At 51.9% G+C, this 21,298-nt stretch overlaps 2 protein-coding genes across 8 annotated transcripts in view; one reads left to right on the top strand and one right to left on the bottom strand.

Annotated features, from left to right (window-relative positions):
* Nucleotides 1-16,834, top strand: part of MAP3K3 (mitogen-activated protein kinase kinase kinase 3) — a 63,008-nt gene extending 46,174 nt beyond the window's left edge. The window contains exons 7-16 of one of the 2 annotated variants that reach the window (XM_079797687.1): nt 2,006-2,139; nt 6,258-6,319; nt 7,969-8,036; nt 8,243-8,335; nt 8,937-9,128; nt 9,684-9,832; nt 10,482-10,613; nt 11,098-11,227; nt 11,561-11,738; nt 13,078-16,834. In XM_079797687.1, coding sequence (XP_079653813.1) covers nt 2,006-2,139; nt 6,258-6,319; nt 7,969-8,036; nt 8,243-8,335; nt 8,937-9,128; nt 9,684-9,832; nt 10,482-10,613; nt 11,098-11,227; nt 11,561-11,738; nt 13,078-13,306 — 1,367 coding nt within the window. In that variant the 3' untranslated portion in view covers nt 13,307-16,834. Of the gene's footprint in view, nt 1-2,005; nt 2,140-6,257; nt 6,332-7,968; nt 8,037-8,242; nt 8,336-8,936; nt 9,129-9,683; nt 9,833-10,481; nt 10,614-11,097; nt 11,228-11,560; nt 11,739-13,077 lie in introns of both variants that reach the window. The other variant, XM_079797686.1, reaches the window with a different exon arrangement.
* A 271-nt stretch (nt 16,835-17,105) lies between these two features.
* LIMD2 (LIM domain containing 2) lies at nt 17,106-20,544 on the bottom strand. Of its 6 annotated transcripts, none has more exons than XM_079797698.1 (5): nt 19,851-20,544; nt 18,470-18,623; nt 18,295-18,339; nt 18,079-18,218; nt 17,106-17,999 (listed from the first exon to the last, which is right to left on the bottom strand). In XM_079797698.1, the coding sequence occupies exons 2-5, from the start codon at nt 18,569-18,571 to the stop codon at nt 17,840-17,842; spliced, it is 447 nt and encodes a 148-aa protein (XP_079653824.1). In that variant the 5' UTR covers nt 18,572-18,623; nt 19,851-20,544; the 3' UTR covers nt 17,106-17,839. The 6 variants fall into 6 exon arrangements, with proteins under 6 accessions (XP_079653824.1, XP_079653827.1, XP_079653822.1 ...); XM_079797701.1 differs by having other exon boundaries at nt 18,530-18,623; nt 19,851-20,538; XM_079797696.1 differs by lacking the exon at nt 19,851-20,544 and adding an exon at nt 19,366-19,812.
* Nucleotides 20,545-21,298: the final 754 nt, after the last annotated feature.

The following is a 21,298-nucleotide window of genomic DNA, read 5'->3' as shown; positions in this document are numbered from 1 at the left end:
GTACAGTGCACCTCTTCTCTGGTCCACAACACATATGGGGATGCCTGCACCTGTAAAACTGGAGACCAAGTGTGTGGCCTCTTCTAATGCTGCAGCAGAAAAGCCAAGGCTTCCGTGTATGGTACCCAGAAATAGCAAGAACATCAGGAAGCCATCTAAATCTCACACAAGTACATCTGATAGGCTGAACCTACAGGGGGTCTTAGAAATAATAGCTTTTATTTATTTATTTATTTATTTTTATATTTTATTGATTTTTTACAGAGAGGAAGGGAGAGGGATAGAGAGCTAGAAACATCGATGAGAGAGAAACATCGATCAGCTGCCTCTTGCACAACCCCTACTGGGGATGTGCCCGCAACCAAGGTACATGCCCTTGACCGGAATCGAACCTGGGACCCTTCAGTCCGCAGGCCGACGCTCTATCCACTGAGCCAAACCGGTTTCGGCAGAAATAATAGCTTTTAGGTGATTAAATTTTTGAAGCACAGGAAGGCCTGCTAGAAGGGTGGAATGGATCCTGATCCTAATCCTGTATAATAATCCTATATAATAAACGGCTAATAAAGCCCTGGCCGGTTTGGCTCAGTGGATAGAGCGTCGGTCTGTGGACTGAAGGGTCTCAGGTTTCCAGGTTTGATTCCGGTCAAGGGCACATGCCTGGATTGCGGGTTCGATCCCCAGTGGGGGGTGTGCAGAGGGCAGCCGATCAGTGGTTGGGCTTCTGAAAAGTGGAGTAGGTTTCTTATTTTTGGTCCAGATTTCCCTTACCTCCTCTTTAAGATGACCAAATGGCATCTTGCATCCCTGGCCTTTGACTTACAAGTGACCATAGACAGAACAGCTCTGAATTTGAGCTACATGAAATATGGCACTATGTTTCCCCACATTAGCTCCTGGCAGAAAGGCTGTCACATTTCCCCATGGGTGCTGATCCCCGTCCTCTGTTTGGATTGTTCCTGGGGAGCTTATTGTCCCCATGGGAGAAGTTTTGCCTTTGGCCACTGTATTGAGCAGCATGTCTACCTTTTGGAAATAAATTACGTTCTCAGAATTGCCGTGGCTGATCTGCACTAGAATCACAAAGTCTGTCTTCTAGCTGCAGCCCCACCATTAAATCACTCTGTGACTTTGGGCTGGGGCTTCCCCTTCTGTACAGTGTGGATGATAATGCACCTCCACTGCAGGGGTATTGTGAGGGTTAAACAAGAGGTAACAGTGTAAAAAAAGAAAAGAAAAAAATGTCTTGGCTAATTTCATTGCTGTTAGTTCATGGTACAATATCCCTGAGTTTATACTCAGAGCAGTGTCAGTTTCTGCTGAGAGGCTCAGGGTGTCAGGGCTTGGAAAATTTGAACAAACAGACTTTCCTCCATGAGTTATTTGAGATCATTTGGAAGGCATGGTTCAGGTATCTCAGAATTGGTAGCCTCTTGCTGTGAGTGAGCTGTTGAGACTGGAAACCCAGCAAATATCTGTCTGTTTTCAGAGCAGTTTTGTTTCTGGTCTCTGCTGTGGAGTCAGGTGAGGAAAATAGGTTACTGAGAGCCCTAGGTTAGCCTTCCCACCTAAGAAACCTAATTGTTATGGCTCTTAAAGAGGCTGGGTTGATGCCCCCAACAAGAAATTGGAAATGTTCTTGATGGCCAATTTATTAGATTGTCTTCTCTACACCTGGATCAGCCATATATTCTTAATGACTGGTTTCATGTGGAAGAATGGAGTGTTTCTTGAAGGACATTGAAAATAATAGTTTAAACTCCTTAGAGACTGTCTTTCAAAAAGCAACCCTCCCCACCACTCTTTGACTTTCCTGTAAGTATTTTTTTCTCCTTTTCTGGGGTTTTAGGATTAGGGGGAGGAGCCACCTAGCTCAAGAAGTTTACTTGAGCTTCAGCACTCTCTTCCAGGATGTTCAAATGCTTGGTCTGAGCGGGCTGGATGTCTGCTCCTCTCAGGCTGTACATACTGGGCTGTACTCAAAGGTCTTGTTTCTGTGATCTAGGCTCCCAGAACCCTGGACGAAGCTCACCTCCCCCTGGCTATGTGCCTGAACGGCAGCAGCGCATTGCCCGGCAGGGGTCCTACACCAGCATCAACAGTGAGGGGGAGTTCATTCCAGAGACCAACGAGCAATGTGTAAGTACAGGCTGGGGTGTGCCTTTGAGTGTATCAGACCAATGTTAAATTGGGGCATTCTCAGTGGGCATGGTGCAGAACTAAGGGACTCGAGTCCCATCCAATAGCTCTTTTATAAACCAGTCCTGCCCAAATATGGATTATGCCTTTCTAGGGGCAAAATACCAATTTGTACCAAAAATGGGACCTAAACTACCTAGCCTCCTTGGGTGCTGAATATGCATTTAACCAAGTTCTTCTCTTCTATGGTTCTCTCACTGATGTCCTTGCAAAATACCACTCTACTATTTATATATTCCTTGTAACTATCTGTTATTTCCACAGTTTTAACATATGACCAAATCTAGGAGATGGATTTTGTTTTTCATCAGCTGTATTTTAGTTTTGCTTGTTTTTTGATAAAAGGTAGGATATAGCCCTGGCCAGTATTGCTAAGTGGTTAGAGCCTAAGCCTGCTCATGGAAAGATCATGGGTTTGATTCCGGGTCAAGGGCATGGAATCTCAATCTATCTCTCTCTCTCTCTCTCTCTCTCTCTCTCTCTCTCTCTCTCTCTCTCTCTCCTCTCTCTCTCCTCTCTCTCTTCCCCCCCCCCCACTTGCCCCCCTCTCTCTCTTCCACTCTCTGAAAAGCAATGGAAAAAATATCCTCAGATGAGGATTAACAACAAAAATTTTTTCCAAAGGTAGAAAGTATGCCATATCCAGATTACACTGCAGGATTAGTTACTTTGAACTTTTATGATGGTAAGCAGCTATATTCATTTACTATTATTACATAACAAATTGCTACAAACTTAGTGGATTACAACAGCATATATTTACCTTATAGTTTCCTTGGGTTAAGAATCTAGTTGTGACTTAGCTGGGTCTTACGCTCAGGCTCACACAAGGCTGCAATCAAGTGTTTGCCAGGCTACATTTCTGGCAGAATTCGGTTCCTTCTGATCATAGTTTTTACTGGCTTTTGGCCAGTGGCCACTCTAAGCTTCTAGAAGCCACCTACAGTTCCTTGCCATGTGGCCCTCTCACAATATGGCAGCTTCTTCAAGGCCAGTGAAAGAGTCTTTTGCTCTAGTCTGCAAAGATGGAGTCTTATAAAATGTAACATAATCATAGAAATACCCAACATCCCATCCTCTTTGCCATAGTCTATTGACTAGAAGCAAGTTCTAAGTTCTACCAGACGCAGGGAGATGGGATTATACAAGGCTGTGATTCAAGGAAGAAGGATCACTTTATGGTGGGTCCACCACAATGGCTAATCCATTTTAATGGCTAGCTTTTTTTTTTCTCTAAGACTTCTACATGGATATTTACTAGTATAAGAGCTTTATCATTAAGAGTCAAAAACTGAAACAACCTAAATGTTCATCTCTCATCTAAGAGAGAATGGATAAACAAATTATATTATAGTTATTCAACAGAATATTAGAAAGGGTTTTTTATTTTATTTACTTCTTAAATGAGAATGTTTCTGATTCTCAAATTTTATTTATTTATTTATTTATTTATTTATTTATTTATTTATTTATTGTTAATCCTCACCCGAGGATATTTTTCCATTGATTATATTTAGGGTGAGTGGAAGAGAGAGGGAAAGACAGAAATATCGATGTGAGAGAAACACATCAATTGGTTGTCTCCGACCAGGGCCAGGGCCCGAGGAGCCTGCAACCAAGGTATGTGCCCTTGACCTGGATCGAACCCGGGACCCTTTGGTCCACAGGCTGATGCTCTATCCACTGAGCCAGATTGCCTAGGGCTAGACAGGGGTTTTTAAAAAGAAACACTGATATATGCAACAATTTGAATGAATCTCACAGCATGTTGAGTTAAAAAAAAAAGGCTAGTCTTTTAACTAGTGGCTCACTTGATGAAAATGGCATTTTGGCTTAGTGAACTCAGCAAGAGTGAGAATTCTGGCCTCATTTTGAAGTCTTTTTTTTTTTTTTAATGTTCTTATTGATTTTTTTGAGAGAGAGGAAGGGAGAGAGAGAGATAGAAACATCGATGAGAGAGAAACATACTAGGGATCGAGCCGTAACCTGGACATGTGCCCTGACCAGAAATCAAACTGGTGACCTCTTGGTTCATAGTTCAGCACTCAACCACTGAACTACACCAGCTGGGCCTCATTCTGAAGTCTTCAGTGACCTTGCTTTGATTGCAAAAAGATCCACTCTTACAAATTTTGGGGTTTTGGTCTGGGAAGAGGAAATTTCTTAAGGGGTAAACCATCCAACAAAAGGGCCAGCAACATCACATGGGGGATTTTACCAAAAACTGCTTCTTGTAACTTTTCTTTCTCCTAAAACTGATTCTTATAACTTTTCTTTTCCCTTTAATAGCCAATCTCTATGCAACATTATTTGGACTATGTAAGCTGTGAGAGGCTCTTTACACTGCTTCTTTTCTCTTCTATATTTCTGCCTTCAGATAAATTTATGTTTAGAACAGTGACCTGGAGTGCTTTTAGCTGCATATTCCCTTCTTGGGTATTTTATTGACCATCCTTCCTGTTTTCTCTAATCAGAGCACTTCTGAACATCAGCTGTTCTAGGGGTGACTTAGGTATAAAATCTCAGAGATTGCAAATGAGTTTGATTGCATTTGGTCTCTATCCCTCCCCATGGTCCTGTACCCTCATCCTTTTACTGCTTTCTTTTACCTGGCTGGTCCTCCAAGGCATAGGAGTATTAGACTCCTAGTGAGGACTTCTGAAAAGAGGCCAAGAAAGGTGGTGGCTAGGGAATGCCTAGGTCATTCTCTCTTGAAGGCCTTTGGAAAACCCACTGCTTCTTGATAACTTGTCATGTTGTTATACTTGCCCATTCTCTCTTCTTCTATTAACCGCTCCTACCGTGCCAAATATGCATTTGATGGGTTACAAGCAGTTCTTTCCATATTGGTTTTATCCACTTTGGAAAATCCTACATTCTTAGCAAGATTTGCAGTTTTACTCTGCCATTAATTTGTTTTGATTGGTAGTTTTTAAAAAAATATGTCATGTATGACAATATGAGCTAATGTGTTTGAAATTATGGGTGAGATGGACCATAGTATTAAATGGGAAGAGATCATTTGAGTTGGAAACTAATTTTATGAAAGTTATTAGTGAATTTTCATAATTCCAATGTTCTGCATTCCTATGTCATGTTTAACTTTGGATCCAGATAGTAAGTACTCTTGCTAGTAGATAACCACTTCCCCCATGGACAGAATGAAGGGGAGATTAGTTGGAGACAAATCTAATCTGAAGTCTTTTTGTTACTGCATTTGACTAAGGGCCAGAGAAACATTTTAACTTATATAGCTACCTATTGTTCCTAAGCGAGAACCAGGAACTGGGAAATTTTTTATCTGTATTAGCAGCCCTCTAACTGGTTTCATGACTTTAGACCATTCTCCTCAACTTTTTTTTGTTTTGTTTTGTTTTGTTTGTTTGTTTTTAAATATGTTTTATTGATTTTTTTACAGAAAGGAAGGGAGAGGGATAGAGAGTTAGAAACATCGATGAGAGAGACACATCGATCAGCTGCCTCTTGCACACTCCCTACTGGGGATGTACCCGCAACGAAGGTACATGCCCTTGACCGGAATCGAACCTGGGACCCTTGAGTCCGCAGGCTGATGCTCTATCCACTGAGCCAAACCGGTTAGGGCTCTCCTCAACTTTCTAGACCTGCAGTGGCTCATCTGTGAAGTGAGAGCAATACTTGTCTTTGTAAATTATAGATTATGGAGTGTAAACAGAAGCATTATGATCCCACCCAAATGCACTGGAAGCTTCTGCAGGGTAGTACCATCTCTAGCGCCAGGCTCTAGCTGTCATGAGCCAAGAAAATGCCAACAAGAGAAGCAGAATCAGCTTTGCTCTCCTGGCAGAACTCCTTGGGATACCAGCCAGGCATTTTTCTCCCTCCTGGATACTTGCCTTTCGAACTTTGGGGGAGAAGGGTACCTTCCTAATCATTCTTCTCACTGCACAGGCAGAGAAAGGGCACTTTCATATTTTGACAAAAAGGATCATTTGCTGGCCCTGGCTAGGCCTTAAAGCCCTCATTCACCTGGATTCAGGGGTTTGGGCTGGGGTTTTATTGAATGACTTGCCTTGCAGATGCTGGATCCCCTGGACAGTGCTGAAAATTCCTTGTCGGGAAGCTGCCAATCCTTGGACAGGTCAGCAGACAGGTATGGGTTGTGGGGTTAGTACCTAGGCGTTTTTGGAACTGATGGGCTGAGAAATAGAGTTAGCTAGTATGTATGTCTCCAGTCTAGACACTGGTCTTACATGCCCATGGTAAAATGTGCTTCTGGGAAAGAACCTCTCCTTAATTTTCCAAACACCGTGTGAATGTTATGTTTATATAATTAGATGAATATAATAGCCCAGCATAGCAGCTCACATGTATTAAATGCTTGCTTTATTGTCTCTACATAATACATGCTGCTCTAGTACTCTTGGCCTCGTTGCTGTGACCTGGACTGAGAAGCAGTGGACCTTCATTTTTTGGGGGGACAAAATTGAATTATCATCCATGGGTTCACTTTTTTTTAAAGTGTTTCTGGTGGAATAAGAAACTAGGATATAAAAAACAACAACAAAATATCCAGACTGCCTAGCTTACACAGCCTGGTGTGTAAGCTTGTTCTTGCACTTTGGGAGGGGACAAGTGCTGTCCTTTACATGCCAAATGGTTCTGTGGAGCTGGTTTGCTCAGCAGCAGGGGTTTGTTTGGAGTTGGCTTTGGCACTGATCCAGCCAGTCTCTCACCTTGCCTTCGTTATGTCCAAGAGAATGTTTCATCACATCTGGCTGGGCTTAGAGCTATGGTCAGAGGCTATGGGGCAGGTTTGGAGATTTTTTTTTTTCTTTGTGTCACTGATTAATTGTTCCTGTGGGTACTGACCTTGCGACCATGGCCAAATTGGTTCTATGTCTTTCTTAACAGATCTGAACACTGGTGAGCGCTGCCTTCCCTCTAGATATAGAATACATACAGTCATAGTTACTTGTTGATATCCAATTTATAGCTTTGAGGCTTGCTACTACACACTGAGGGCTCTGCGAGGATAGGCTTTGGACTAGCTCCTAAGCTTTGTGGCCAAACTGGGATGTAGGGATGGGGCAGCAAGACACAACTAAAGAAGGTCTGAGTCTAGTCGTTGTAAGAGAAAGGACCATTCAGATGGATTCTGGGAAAGACAGCTAAATTTACTCACTTGATTCTTGGGTTTTTCCTCCATCCCTCCCTTGCCTTTTTTTTTCTTCTCCTTGGGAGTGAAACCCAATGACCTGGACTTCTTTCTTTGATGCCTGGCCTAACTTGAGCATACGGTTTCCATCTTCCCTTCACAGGATCTAGGGCCAGATGGACCCAGCGCCATCAAATATTAGTCAAGTAGCTTTGGATAAGTCCCTTAACCTCTCTCTTCCTCAGTTTCCTCATCTCCAAAATGGGATAGTGGTGTTTAGTCTTAAAGGAAGATGCTTGGTGGTGTTGCTATTTTTATTACTGTCCTAGGCAAGGGTTTTTGTTGTTTTTTTCAACTCCTCCCGTTACTAAGGTGTGAGGAAAGGGTAAGAAGGGAAAGTGCTGTGCAGCCAGAGTGGAGTTCGGTAGGACTGGAGGGGCTCATCATTCAGGGTCCTGTCAGATTTGGGTCTTAGACTAGTAAAAAGAAGGTGCTTCTTACCATGTAATGACGTGTGAGGAAGTTAGAAAAGGGAGTCCGTCTGGAGTCTGGATATCCTGCCTTTTGCCCTGGTGAGCTGCTTTGGAAGTATGCTAAAGTCTACTCTGTGATTTTGTTTTGTTTTTTTCCAGTCCATCCTTCCGGAAATCACGAATGTCCCGAGCCCAGAGCTTCCCAGACAACAGACAGGAGTTCTCGGGTGAGTTCCCCAGAGCCTCGGTGAGCACCACAGGGTGCCTGGGTGGGGCTGCCTGCGTTCTGCTTTTGAAAGCTGAGTTGGGAAGCCAGAACTGTGTTTTAAGTTTCCTTGGGCCTACTGATCTGAGGTCTCAGGTGACCTAGGGGCTTAAATGGACCACTCACCACTATCTACCCAGAAGCCAGTGACTCCTCTATCTTACTCAGATCGGGAAACTCAGCTCTATGACAAAGGGGTCAAAGGTGGAACCTACCCCCGGCGCTATCATGTTTCTGTGCACCACAAGGACTACAATGATGGTGAGTGCATTTCCATCCTGCTGGCTGCCTCAAAAAGGACATAGTTACAGCTCTGCCGGGGAAAAGCCACTGCAAAGGGGTGGGCCAGGGCACTTCAGATCGTGTGTTTCCTTGATTTCTGAGGAGCTATGTCCAGACTTGAGGCCTTAGAGACAGGGAAAAACAAAAAAAGGGGAGAACAGTTTTTGTAGACTCAGGATACTGTCACTGGGAACTTTGTCCTTTGTTTGAGTGTGCAGCCTGCTCCAGGGCACCAGCTCTCCATCGCCCTCTTCTGCCCTTTGGCAGCAAACGGAATGGAGCTTCTGCTGAGATTTAGGATTAGGATGCCAAGAAACACAGACTTCAGCTGTGGATTGGCCTGCGAGTACTGTGGGGCCTGAGAAACAGCCCTGTGCCTTCCCTTTGGCCAGAGCTTCCTTAACCATCTCTGGCTGCTTCTTAATTCCTGCTTTTGTCCTGATTCTTAAGGTGCGTGGGTCATAAGCCATTCTGGCATGAGTTAGGCAGGAAGGCAGATAGGATGGATCAGAGCTAGTGTTCATTCAGCTTCAAGACCAGAGGTCTGACTTACTCTACTCTGGCCCCTGCACCCCTTCAGGCAGAAGAACATTTCCCCGAATACGACGTCATCAAGGTAACCTGTTCACCCTGGTGCCCTCCAGCCGTTCCCTGAGCACAAATGGCGAGAACATGGGTCTGGCAGTGCAATATATGGACCCTCGTGGGCGCCTGCGGAGTGCGGACAGCGAGAATGCCCTCTCTGTGCAGGAGAGGAATGTGCCAACCAAGTGTAAGGAGTGGGCCCTGACTAGGAGGAGATTGCCCAGGGGACGCTCCGACGAGCTGCAGGTTGGGAAGCCAGTGAGTCTACTGAGTAGTCTGGCTCAGCAGTAAGCTGCTTTGGCTCATCCTCTCCAAACTGGAAGAGCCTGCAGGGGGACAGCAGACCCACTTCACCTTAGTCCTTACTCCACCTTTGTGTGACAGGCCACTTCCCCTGTTTGGGCTTTAGTTTTTCCATGTTTAAACTGAAAAGCAGTCTCCTTAATCCCTGCCATATTAAGATATTTAGGGGCTTTGGAGATACAGGTGTTTGATCAATGCAGAAAAGCATTTAACCATGACTTCAGTCAGTCCTCTGTTTCTTGGGACTCAGGCCTGAAGGTCTGATTGACAGGGCACTGGGCCTGCTACAGGTGGGGGTGGAGATGATGCAGTCAGTTGTAATAGTGCCAGGTGATGGGGGATGCAGCCAAAGGTCCCATATAGAGCCTCTGGGGAATCAGGGAGGACATCAATAAATAATGTGCACAGACTAAAGCTCTTTCCTTCTGTTCTCCTGTAGCTCCAAGTGCCCCCATCAATTGGCGCCGGGGGAAGCTCCTGGGCCAGGGTGCCTTCGGCAGGGTCTATTTGTGTTATGACGTGGATACAGGACGTGAACTTGCTTCCAAGCAGGTCCAATTTGATCCAGACAGTCCTGAGACAAGCAAGGTACTATCTTCCCCATGATCTGACTTCCAGTTCCACCCTCTCAACCAAATACCTGTCTTTATTGCACAGGCTAATTGCTTAAAAGCTACAGGTTGTTTCCTCCATTATTCTTTCTCCCACGTTCCCTTGCTGTCCACTGTGGCCCTGGCCATGGAGTGAAGGGACTGTGGTCCAAAGAGCACCAGCACCCCAAGGAAGGATTGGATATGAGGAACTGAGATGATGCCAAAGTACTAAGCAACCCAAAATGAGAGTGCCACCAAGAGTAGCACATGCCTTATCAAATGATGTCTCTTTCAGCCCAGGAAAGAGCCTGTCTTCGTAGTTCAGCTTTGGGTGTGGCCTACACTCCAGTCTGAGTGGATAAATACATGAGTTACCTGAAGTACAGCCGTTACCAAGCACCCACAACACCTTCTCCCACCCCACTGTTTTCCTATTGCCTGTGTTGGAGTGCCACCATTCAAAGGGTTGCCCTGCACTGAGGCCAACAGCCAGACAGTTGAGAGAGTCCCCCGTTTCTCCAGCTAAAGTTCCCAAGGCAGACAGACAGACCTCTCTGAGGACACTGACTAGGGCAAGCTGAGCTGATCCCTGGCAGGAAGACCAGGGCCCTGAGAGCTGAGGTGACCCCTGGCCTCTCCCCTAGGAGGTGAGTGCTCTGGAGTGTGAGATCCAGTTGCTGAAAAACTTGCAGCACGAGCGCATTGTGCAGTACTACGGCTGTCTGCGGGACCGCGCTGAGAAGACTCTGACCATCTTCATGGAGTACATGCCAGGGGTATGTGCCCCTTGATGTGTATGAGACACACACAAGAGAGGGCCTGACCTGGGGTTCGGGGCTGCAGAAGGGATCCCTTTGACATGGGTCTGATCCCCTGAAACTCCAGAGGCTCACAGGAGAAGGTGAGGTGACAGCAGGATTTGTAAAGAAGGGCCTGCCTGTGGTCGCAGTGATGGTGTGGGTGAGAAATGCTCCCAGGCCACCCTCACCTGAGGCTTCCAGGATGGCTGCACTGTCCACTAAGGACTGCCTTTGCCTGGAGCAGTGGGACCCCCTTCTGTATTTGCGTCGTACATTGCTGGAGGGAAGGGCTGTCAGCCTTTTCTCCAAGCTGCCCAGCAGTTCCTAGCAAAGCGTCTGGTACATTGCAAGTGGGAATTGGATGAATCACTTCTTTGCTGCAGTGCTGGGGGCTAGAAATAGCCTTGCCCCTCTCCTGCCACCTTCCTGCAGTGACTCCCTCTGACTTCTGTGGCTGTAGGGCTCAGTGAAAGACCAGTTGAAGGCCTACGGAGCCCTGACAGAGAGTGTGACCCGAAAATACACCCGGCAGATCCTGGAGGGCATGTCTTACCTGCACAGCAACATGATCGTTCACCGGGACATCAAGGGTGAGTAGGGGCAGGCCATGGGGTCCCCAAGACCTGGTCGCTTAACCATTTACAACTTTCTGAAAAGTAGGACCCTAATTGCTTTCTTGGGGAATTGGTGTGAAGATCAGTTGAGCAATTTGGAAAAATATTGCAGAATAAAGTGCTCAGCGATGTTGACCATGGCAATGATCATTTCGTGCTGTAGGGCTGAGGCTGTTTGCCCTGTGCAATTCACATCTAATTCATGGTAGCCCCATCTTCCCAGCAGCCCTGTGACCTGGGAGGGAGGGAAAGAGGGAGGGAAAAGGCCTGAGGGTTCAGGGTTGCAGGCTCTGCCCTTTCATGCCTTAGGAGCCAACATCCTCCGAGACTCTGCCGGGAATGTGAAGCTGGGGGACTTTGGGGCCAGCAAGCGCCTGCAGACCATCTGCATGTCAGGCCCGGGTATGCGCTCGGTCACCGGCACACCCTACTGGATGAGCCCTGAGGTGATCAGCGGCGAAGGCTACGGAAGGAAAGCAGATGTGTGGTGAGCACTACGAACATGCTGGGACCCCATCTCCCTGTCTGGGCTCTTGTGGCCCCAACTTACAAATGAGCTTTGGGCTCTCTGGTGTGGTGGGAGGGAGGGAGGGAGGGAAGGAGTGTCTGCCTCTTGCCAACTAGATCAGGATACAGAGGTGGCGGTATATCTTAACTCCAAATAACAAATGTTATTGCTGGGAACTTATGCTGTGGGAAACATCCCTGATGTTTGCTAAAAAGAGGTTGAATCCATTCTGAAGGCCTGGATCAGCCCTAAACACTAGCAGGCATTTTCCTAATGCTCAGACAGCTTGCATTTGCTCCCCTTAACTTCATGTCCATCCTCCAAAAGGGCCTGGAAGGCTCTTCCCCTTGGAACATTTTTGGTGGGCTGAATGATGGTCCCCTGAAGATGTCCACATACTAACTCCTTTGACCTGTTAATGTTACCTTATATGGCAGAAGGGCCTTTGCAGATGTGATTAATTTAAGAATATTGAGATGGGGAGATCATCCCGGATTATCCAGGTGGGCCAGCATAATCAACAGGGTCCTTATAAAAGGGAGGCAGGAGATCATAGTGGGTAGTAAGTGTGACAGTGTAAGCAAGAGGTTGGAAGTGGTGCAAGAAAGGGGCCACGAGCCAAGGAGTGCAGGCAGCCTCTAGAAGCTGGAAGAAGCAAGGAAATTATCCCTTCAGAGCTTCCAGAAGGAGCCATCTCCACTGAGACTTTGACTTTAGCCCAGTGAGACTGATTTTAGACTTCTGACCTCCAGAACTATAATAAGTTTGTATTGTTTTTTATGCCATTAGGCTCATTTGTAAAGCAGGCACATTTGTTACAGCAGCAATAGGAAACTAATATAGTTATCTTGGAGCTCTTTCTGTCCATACTAAGTGGTTCTCATCCCCAATCTCAAGAAGTATCCAAGTGGGTGTAGGTTGATGAAGCTGTGTGGATAAGGCTGATAGTTTTTTGAATCCTCTTCTGGCATTGGGGACCCTCTTTAGCAGTGGTCGCCAACCGGTGGTCCGTGAGGTCCGAAAGGTTGGCGACCGCTGGTTTAAGGAAACCTTTGGAGCAGCAGTCGCCAACCGGTGGTCCGTGAGGTCCGAAAGGTTGGCGACCGCTGGTTTAAGGAAACCTTTGGAGCAGCCGTCGCCAACTGGTGGTCCGTGAGGTCTGAAAGGTTGGTGACCGCTGCTCTATAGGGTGTTGATCCTTACCTTGGCCCATCCTGCCTCAGAGTGTTCTGAGAAAAGCACCTCCTTTCAGAACAGTGGGCAGGGCAGCTGGGTGCCTAGGATGGCCAAGAGGTGACATGGGGTTCTCTCTCTTCAGGAGCCTGGGCTGCACTGTGGTAGAAATGCTGACAGAGAAACCACCTTGGGCAGAGTATGAAGCCATGGCCGCCATTTTCAAGATTGCCACGCAGCCCACCAATCCTCAGCTGCCCTCCCACATCTCTGAGCACGGTCGGGACTTCCTGAGGCGCATTTTTGTGGAGGCCCGACAGAGACCTTCGGCCGAAGAGCTGCTCACACACCACTTTGCACAGCTTGTGTACTGAGCTCTCAAGGCCACGCTGCTGCCAGCTGCCCCTGCTGCAGGGCAAGGGGCTGCTATGGGACTCAGCAAAGTTGCTGCTTCTCCCAGGCAAGGCTGTGGACCATGGAACTACAGTCCAGCCAGCATTTGTCTGTGCCCCTTCTGCCACTGGGGCTCAGAACCAGGGTGGGGTGGCTGCAGCCTCAAGGACTGGAAGCCCCCAGCCTGCCAGACCTGAGAGCTCCAGCCTCGTAAGCTCAGCATGGAGGGCAAGGGGCTAGGAACAGTGTGCAAGGTGCCATGGTCTCCACCCTTGGGGCTGTGTCCTGACACTGCAATCAGCTCCAGAGCCCTGGGTCTGGGGCACAAGATGGACACGAGGGTCCGAATAGTGTTACTTTCATTCAGAGTGTTATTTTGTTTCTCCTCCCCATGTCTGGAGATCACCAGGGCATCTCTGGGCTGGATGAGCCCACCCAAGCCTGAGGTAAAGCCCAGCATCCTGCAGCCAATGGAAGGCAGAGGCCTGGGCTGCACTCCCCCTGGAGTCCCCAGGTCAGCTTTGCCAGTCCCTTCCTTACCAAAGATGAATGAAGCAATGTTATGCTGCCTTATTCAGGGAAGGAGGACCCGTCCTACCTGCCCTGTGACCCTGCCTTCCCAAGCAGGGGCCTGAGATGTGGAACTGCCCACTAAGGGGCAGTTTTGTCAATGCAATTGTCTGTTTTACAAGTTGGAGTCACTCTTATGCTGTACCCAGTTTCTGAACTGGAGACTGTGTCCCCTCTGGGTTCTGAGTCCCCCTGCTGTGGGCCCAGGCCTTGGGCTGGATTGGAAAGAGCTGAAGGTAATGGCCTTTGTGCTCCTGGCCTGGCACCTGTTCCCCCACTGCAGCGGACAGGAAGATGGACAGCACACTGAGAGCTTCTGATCCAGCTGGCCACCTGGCCCTGAGCAGGCCACTTAGGCTAGCCAGGGGAGTTGTATCAGGCTGTCTGTGAGTATGACCCTGCTAGGCCAGAGCCCTCTCCAACTGGTAGAAGGGAGAGCCCCTGTGATGCCACCAACCATGTCTAAAACCGCCAGTTCTGTTCCTCCTTGGCCCGCCTTGCCCATCCCCATGAGGTCTCACCCTCTTTCCCTTCTTGCTCCTCCCTTGGCGGAGGAATGGCATCAGGGGTCTGGGAGCCAGTATCTCCAATCAGCTTAGAGTTGGCCTTATTTACCTCAGCCTGGGCGCTAGTCCTTTCTTCTGGCCCCTCCCCTCCAAAATGTGCCTATTGCTAGAGCTCCTCCCTCTCAACACCCAGTTTCCTTGGGAGTTGTCATTAAAGAAGAAAAAAAAAAAAGCCAGTGCCCAGGGATGGGTGTCTCCAGGGAGCTGAGGATTAGCGCCAGGCAGCTCATTGCCAGCCATGCCCACTTCCCTGCGGGCACCAGAACAAGCCAAAGCCTTCGTTGTATGTTGACGATGCACTTTTATGAATGTAGTTTCTATCGCTGTTTTTAGCCTTTTCACATCATGTAATGTGAGGCCTTGTACTTGTTAATTTATATCTCAGATCATATTTGGTGGTTTATATATATCACTTCTAGACTGTTACAGGTGATGGACGCCTCAAGAGACAGAAAAATGAAAGCAGGTTTTGCAGGAATGTGTTGCACGGTGCCAGTTGGGCCTGGGCCCATTTCCATCCTTTTCTCCCAGGGGTCTTTGTCAGGCACCCCCAGCCCGGCCCTAAGCGAGCATATGCTCCTGCCTCCACCTCGGCCCTTGCCCAGGGTGGGGACCAGCCCCTCATCTCGACCAAAGCTGCGTAGTGGCAGCTCGGCCTCTCCACGACCCTGTCCTGATGGCTCCACCACTCTTCTTGGGCCCACACCCCTGTCCTGTCTCCATTTTCCAAGAGGAAACAGAGTATGCGCAGTGCCGGAGCTGACAAGATGAGACGACTCTGTGTCCCAGGTTCAGGCTCTCACAGAGCCCCCGCTCCCCCCACCCCAGGGTCTTACCTCACAGGGAATGTGTTTTTAAAAATTAATTTGCAAACAAGCCAACAAGCCATGCACTCAAAACAAAAAAAAAACAACAACCAAGACCCTGATATTTGTGCCAAAAATGTGGACATGCTGGCTCAGCATCCTCAGGACCAAGCTATTGCTTAATTTTAATTTATTATTAAATAATCCAGATGAACAGTTGTGGGCCTAGAACGGCCTGGGCCCAAAGGTTCTAAAGGGCAATTCCCAGCAGCTCCAGGTTGCTGTGGGAAGGGCCTTGTGCCATTTGCTCATCGTTCCGTGGGGTGTCAGCCTTGGCCAACCCAACAGAGGCCAGAGCTGGGGAGAGTCTGCCCTCTGCCACCCTCCTGCCCCTCCCACCCACCTCAGCTCTGTGTCTGTGTCTGAATTGTGGGTCGTGCAGAAGAACCTGCAGCCATAGTTATTTGACTATATCTTGACCGAGGGCTTGCAGAGCAAAGCCAGGCCAGTGTCGTGCATTACTTAAAATAAAAAGGGATCATTTATACCCAAGGGGTCCGGTGACAGTACTTTTGGTTGAATGTGGAGGGAGCAGGTGTTTGCCTGGGAAGTGCCAGGCATAGTGCCTATTAACAAATTTGGGCCCCTGAGTAGAGAACTTGACTCCAAGAGGGGGTCCTGGGATGGGATGACTTGGCTTATACCACTGCTAGCTGAGATGGCCCCTCCCCTTCTCGCTCCCAGGAGCTCTGCTGAGGGCAGTTCTGTGAGGGCTGATTTACCGGCATGGCACTGTCAGTCCCCATTGTCACCAGTGGCTGGGTTCCCAGCACCATTATGGCATCTAGTAGTCTTCCCAGCCTAGGGGTCTTCCCTCAGTCCCATCCTTTCAAGGCAGGAATCGGGTGCCTCCAGGAGCCATCTCTGGTGTCTCCCCCTCGTCTGTGCGGCTGTTGCTTAGCTCTGGGCAGGGAGAGACCATCCTTGTCCCCATCTAAAGCTTCTGATGCAGAAGTCGGGCCTGCCTTGAGTGAGGCTCTCAGAGGACCCATTCTGCTTACTGAGTGTTAGCTCTGCTGCTTCAAGGAGCAAAGTCTACTTCAACACAACAGTGGCCCATCTGCCACCAGAGCTTGAGGCCTCGCTCTCTACCCTGTCCTATGGGCATGAGGCCACTTAAGAATTTGAGTTATATGGGGCAGTGGCAGCAAGTCCCCAGGAGCCTGCCCTCTTGCTCTACCAACGTACATAGCTCACAGGCACTTTGGGGAAATTGGGACAGCTGGGTCGGGTGGGACAACCCAGACTTCTTGCCTCTATTCTGTTGCGGGTGGGGGTCCTCCAAGTTTGCCTTGTTGTCCCTCAGAGGGGGGCAGGAAAGCTGTTTGGACTACCTGGGACAGTGACCATGGCTGCCCTCATTGGAGCTTGAAAAAGCAGGGTGATATGCTGATTCCATCCCTTACTGATTCCAGGACAAAAGGGGCCCAGACCAGGGCTCAGCAGAAGGGTTCTACTTTATACCCCAACATATTGAAGTGCAGTGAAGCCAGGCACCATCATGCACTGATGGCCTGACCCTCAACCAACACCAAGGCTGAAGGGCAAAGGAGTTTGTTATAAATCTAGTGGTTTTACAGCATGGAGACCTGGCTGGGAAGAGGACACTCTTTTTCTCAGGCTGACTGGTATTTCTGATATCCAATATCACTGTCCCCCATCAAGGCCAGATGTGCTCTGGGCTGACCCTGCCCTCCCCCCTTCACCTTCACATGACGAATCTGTGTCCCTGTCCCCCTCCCCCCCAGCCAATCAGACCACATAATACAGAGTCAGGATCTGTTGAAACATGTTTAAAACAGGGTTGATCACAAGTCAGAACCGGCAGAAACGAGAAGAGGAAGGGAGTGTGGCCCCCGCCAGACTCTGTGGCTCTCAGCCTGGCAGGTGCTTTAGCTTCTGCTTCTTGATATGTGTGGGTGGTGTGCGATGGTCCCAAGCCCCACAGGGGCATGCCCTTGCCATGCCTTGCAGGGAGGGGCAGGGCGATGCACTTTCCCTCTCCTGCCCCACAGAGCCCTGGGGGGCATTCTGTGCAGCCCAGCAGAGGCACTCTGGCTCTCCTTCCTCCAAAGTCTCCATGGCTCAGAACCAGGCTAAGGACAGAGGTAGATGGGGAGACAAAGGGGCCATGCGGGGCCCCAGGTGGCAGTGAGGGAGCTTAGGACCCTGAGGGGGGCATGCTGACTCCTTGCTGGAGAAAAGGCACCTAGATAAGGAAGCTGGGCTTGGGAGCCTCCCAGGGAGCCAGGGGGTGAGGTGGGATAGGGTGAAAGAAGCAGGAAGCAGGGTGGTGAGCAACCCCCAACCCTGGTTCCCAAATCCCCACCCTCTGAGGGAGAATGAAGGAATCCTGAAGCAGAGCCCTGCCCCCATAACCCTCTGCTGGAGCAAGATGGCCTCATCCCCTTCCCACCCTGTCTCCCCATGTGAGCTCAGGTCCAATCTCTTCTCCACACTTCCCACTGTCCTGCTCCAGGCCCTCGTAGAGGGAATGGATGGTCAGAGGGCCTTAGGCTGTCTTGGTGCTGGGGTCCACCTCCTTGTGGGCCCAGAGCTCCTTGTGCTGCTTCCGGCCGAAGCCCTCATCGTAGTTGCCTTTGCTCTTAAACAGCTGCTGAAAGTGGGGTTTGCAGTAAAATTCTCCATGCAGTGCCGCGTAATTGCCCAGGCTGCAGAAGCAGAACAATTGTGGTCAGGTCGGGTCAGGGCTGGAAGGCGGGCAGGGGCAGGGCAAGGGCAAGGGCGCACCTCAGCTTGGAGTGACAGTGCTTGCAGCAGAAGCAAGAGTTGTGGAAAATGAGCTTGTCTGCCACCAGCCTCTCCATGGGGTACACGGTCTTCTGGCAGGAAGCACAGGTTTCTTTCACCTGGGCCCGCAGGCTGAAGGACTGTTGGAGACAGACTCAGCCAGGGGTCTGACCAGCGCCCATCCCTTCCCCCCCAACACCACTCCCAGGGTCCTACCTTGGAGCGCTGAACAGTGCTGGGGCCACCGCCGCCTTTGGCTTCCTGAGGGAGAGGGCCAGTCAGGGCAGGGGCAGCTGAGAGATGCCCCAGCTTTCACTGGGGTCACCAGCCCAGATCCCAGGGGCACTCGAGGGGGGAGGGGCAAGGGTGGTGGGCAAACACCGCTCCTCACCCCTTCATCCCCAGGCCAGACACCTGCCCGGGGTGTCCTCCCACCCGGCTGGTCACCTACATGAGAGGGGGTGGCCGGGGCGGCTCCTGCAGCCTGGAACATGGCTGATTGGAAGTGATGGTGGCCCGGGTAGAGACGCGGCGCCCGCTGGGTTCTGCAAGGGGAAGTCGGTAGGTCAGGCCCCACAAGCCCTTCCCCAGCCTGCAGGGTGGGGGTGTTTACAGCAAGGGGGGCGGGGGGCTGTGGTTGGGACTTTCCCTAAGTCATTTCCTGTTGCTCTGGGTCTTGCCACTTCCGCCCCGCACCCACCTCCCCCTTCTCCCGCCAGCCCCCCACGCTGCTCCCCTGGGGGCAGGGGTTCCTGAGTGGAACCATATGTTGGGGCAGGAACAGAGCGGCCGAGGAGGGGGCTGCGCACAGCCGTCGTGAGCGCCTTGCGGAGCGGGACCCATCTGGGGTGGGAGTCGGGGTGGGGGTGAGGGAGGTCAGGAGAGGGCGGGCCGGGCAGGGCTGAGGCGACCGCGCTGCCCTGGCCTGACCCCAGCCCGACGCTGCCCAGCGCAGGGCCGAGGGGCCGAGGCCGCTGGCACCCCCAGCCCCTGGACAGCGCTCTCCGGCCAGGCCCTCTGCGCGCCCCGTTTCTCGGCCCCCAGCCCGCGTGGACGCGACCCCACACCCGGGATCCCCGCGGGCCCACCCGAGGGGAACTTGGCCCCATCCCCGCCCGGCGACCTGTCCCGGAGGCCGGCTGCTAGCCTCGGGGCCCCGGGCGGGAGCGACAGGCGGGAGCGCTCCGCGTCGGGACCCCGGAGCGGCGGCCCCCGCAGCCCCCACCAGGCGCCCGGTTTGCGGGCTGGTGGCAGACCCCACCCTCCGGCTGCCCGCCCGTGTCTCACCGGGTCCCCACCTAGGCCGCGGGGCGGGGGTCGGTCTCTGGGTGGCGCTTCAAGCGCGAGGTGGGCGCGGGCGCGAGCTGCCGCCACTCGCCTGTGGTCCCCGGGCGCCCGCCGCCGCCGCCGCCTTATCGCAGCGCCGCCCCCGCCGGCCCCCGCCCCGCGCCCGCCCATTGGCTCCGCCGCGCCCGGAGCCGCCTCCGGAGCCCGGCGCCGCCGCCGACCCCCTCTGCGCTTTGTCTTCCCTCGCTCGCCGTCCCCGCCTTTGTCTGCCCCCCGCTCCAACCCCGCGCTCCGCACCCCCCCGCCCGCGGGCCCCGCGAACCCGGGCGCCCCGTCGGCCCGCTCCGGGCGGGGGCAGGGACAGAGCCCGAGGCCGCGCGCCCCGTGCCTCGGGTGGGGACGAGTTCCGGCTGAGACGCTGGGGTCGCGGGACAAATGGCGCTCCGGCGAGGCCCCTGTGGCGGAAAAGGCGAACCGGGCTTCACCTGGGCCCTTCGGTGCCTGGGTTTCCCCTAGTTGGCCCGGCTGCCCCGGTTTCCGGCCGGCGCTCCGTGGGCCCTGACCCTGACAGACCCCGCGGGGCCGCCCCGGGGGGCCGGCCTGAGCCCCGCGGCTCCCACGCCCCCTCGGGCCGCGGCGTCCTCCGGCCGCCAGGGGCAGCCCCGCGCGCCTGCTCGGCCGCCGGGAGAGGTGACGGTGGTGGCCGGGCACGCGGTCTCGCCAGCCCGGCCTCCAGGCCGCGAGGTACAGCCGGCGCCGCAGGGGGGCCTCGGGCCTCTGTTCAAATCACCTTCCGCCGCCCGCCCACCGCGGGGTCGGCCTGCACGAAGGCCCTTAGCACCGTCTCCTGCGACCCCCAAGACAAGGGGCCCGGGAAGCGACTGCCTTCAACATTCGGCCCACAACATTCGTCTTCGGACGTCTGGCGTTTCTGTGGCCAGATTTTGTGGGATTAGTCACCCCTGGCCCTTGTGGGCACCCCCTTCAGGGGAAGAGATCTCCATCCTTAAGGCAAGCCTCGCTGCACCCAAACCTCATTTAACACAAGGGAGCGAGGCCTGGAGATGTGAAGTGTTTGGTCCAAGTGATACAGCTGGTGAAGCGGGCCTCCTGACCCCCCTCTTGACTCCCTGCCCCTCTGGCCGAGCCGGCGGACCCCTGCTCCAGCCCACAGCGCAGGTCTGAAGCAGGCACCCACGAGGTAGGTGACCGTCCCTCCGCCCCCTGGTGGACCTTTGCTGGGAGGGCGGGGGCCTGCGGGCACCGGGACTGCAGAGCTCTGCCCGACACCAGGCTGCACGCTGTTTCACGAAGCACAGCCCTAAACATAGCTCGTTCCCACGCTGCGGGAATAGAACCCGCGCGGCCCACACACTTGTCAGGGAGCACACGCGCGCCTCCGCACCTGGCAGGGGCGGGCGAGGCAGCAGGCTTCCCCGGCCCCCAGCTGCTCCCTTGGCTCTCAGCAGCCCACGGCCACGGCCACGGCCCACGCCGCGCTTCACTTTTCTCCTCTCCAGAGGGTTTGTGTTTGGGTTGAGCTGCAGGCCTGAGGACTCCCTGGATGGGTGAGAAACTTCTAAAACTGTTTATGTGCATCTTTCCAGGCCAGGTTTCCTGCCATCAGGTTCTCAAAGGGGCCGTAATGTTTAAAAACGGTGAAGCCCTCCGGGACATAAGGAACGGGGCTGGGCTGCAGTTGGGGAAGGTCAGGCGGGCTTGACCATGAGGCCCCCTCGCCCTGGCCAGGTCCAATCTGTGGGCTGAACTGCAGGGAGCTGCTGGAGTCAGCAGTTTGGCTGACAAGCAAGGTGAAGAAAGCAGTTTACAAAGAAAACCAGCTGATAATGATGTTAGGAAAGGGGAACTTGAGGTTTAAAGAAGAAATACAGAGCTGGGCAGGGGAGAGAAGGGTTGGAAATAAATGTGACCT

The sequence above is a fragment of the Cnephaeus nilssonii genome (assembly GCF_951640355.1).
Source record: "Cnephaeus nilssonii genome assembly, chromosome: 19".
NCBI classification, from domain to species: Eukaryota; Metazoa; Chordata; class Mammalia; order Chiroptera; family Vespertilionidae; genus Cnephaeus; species Cnephaeus nilssonii.
Note: the sequence above shows the minus strand (reverse complement) of the source record. Positions and strands in the feature narration are given on the sequence as shown.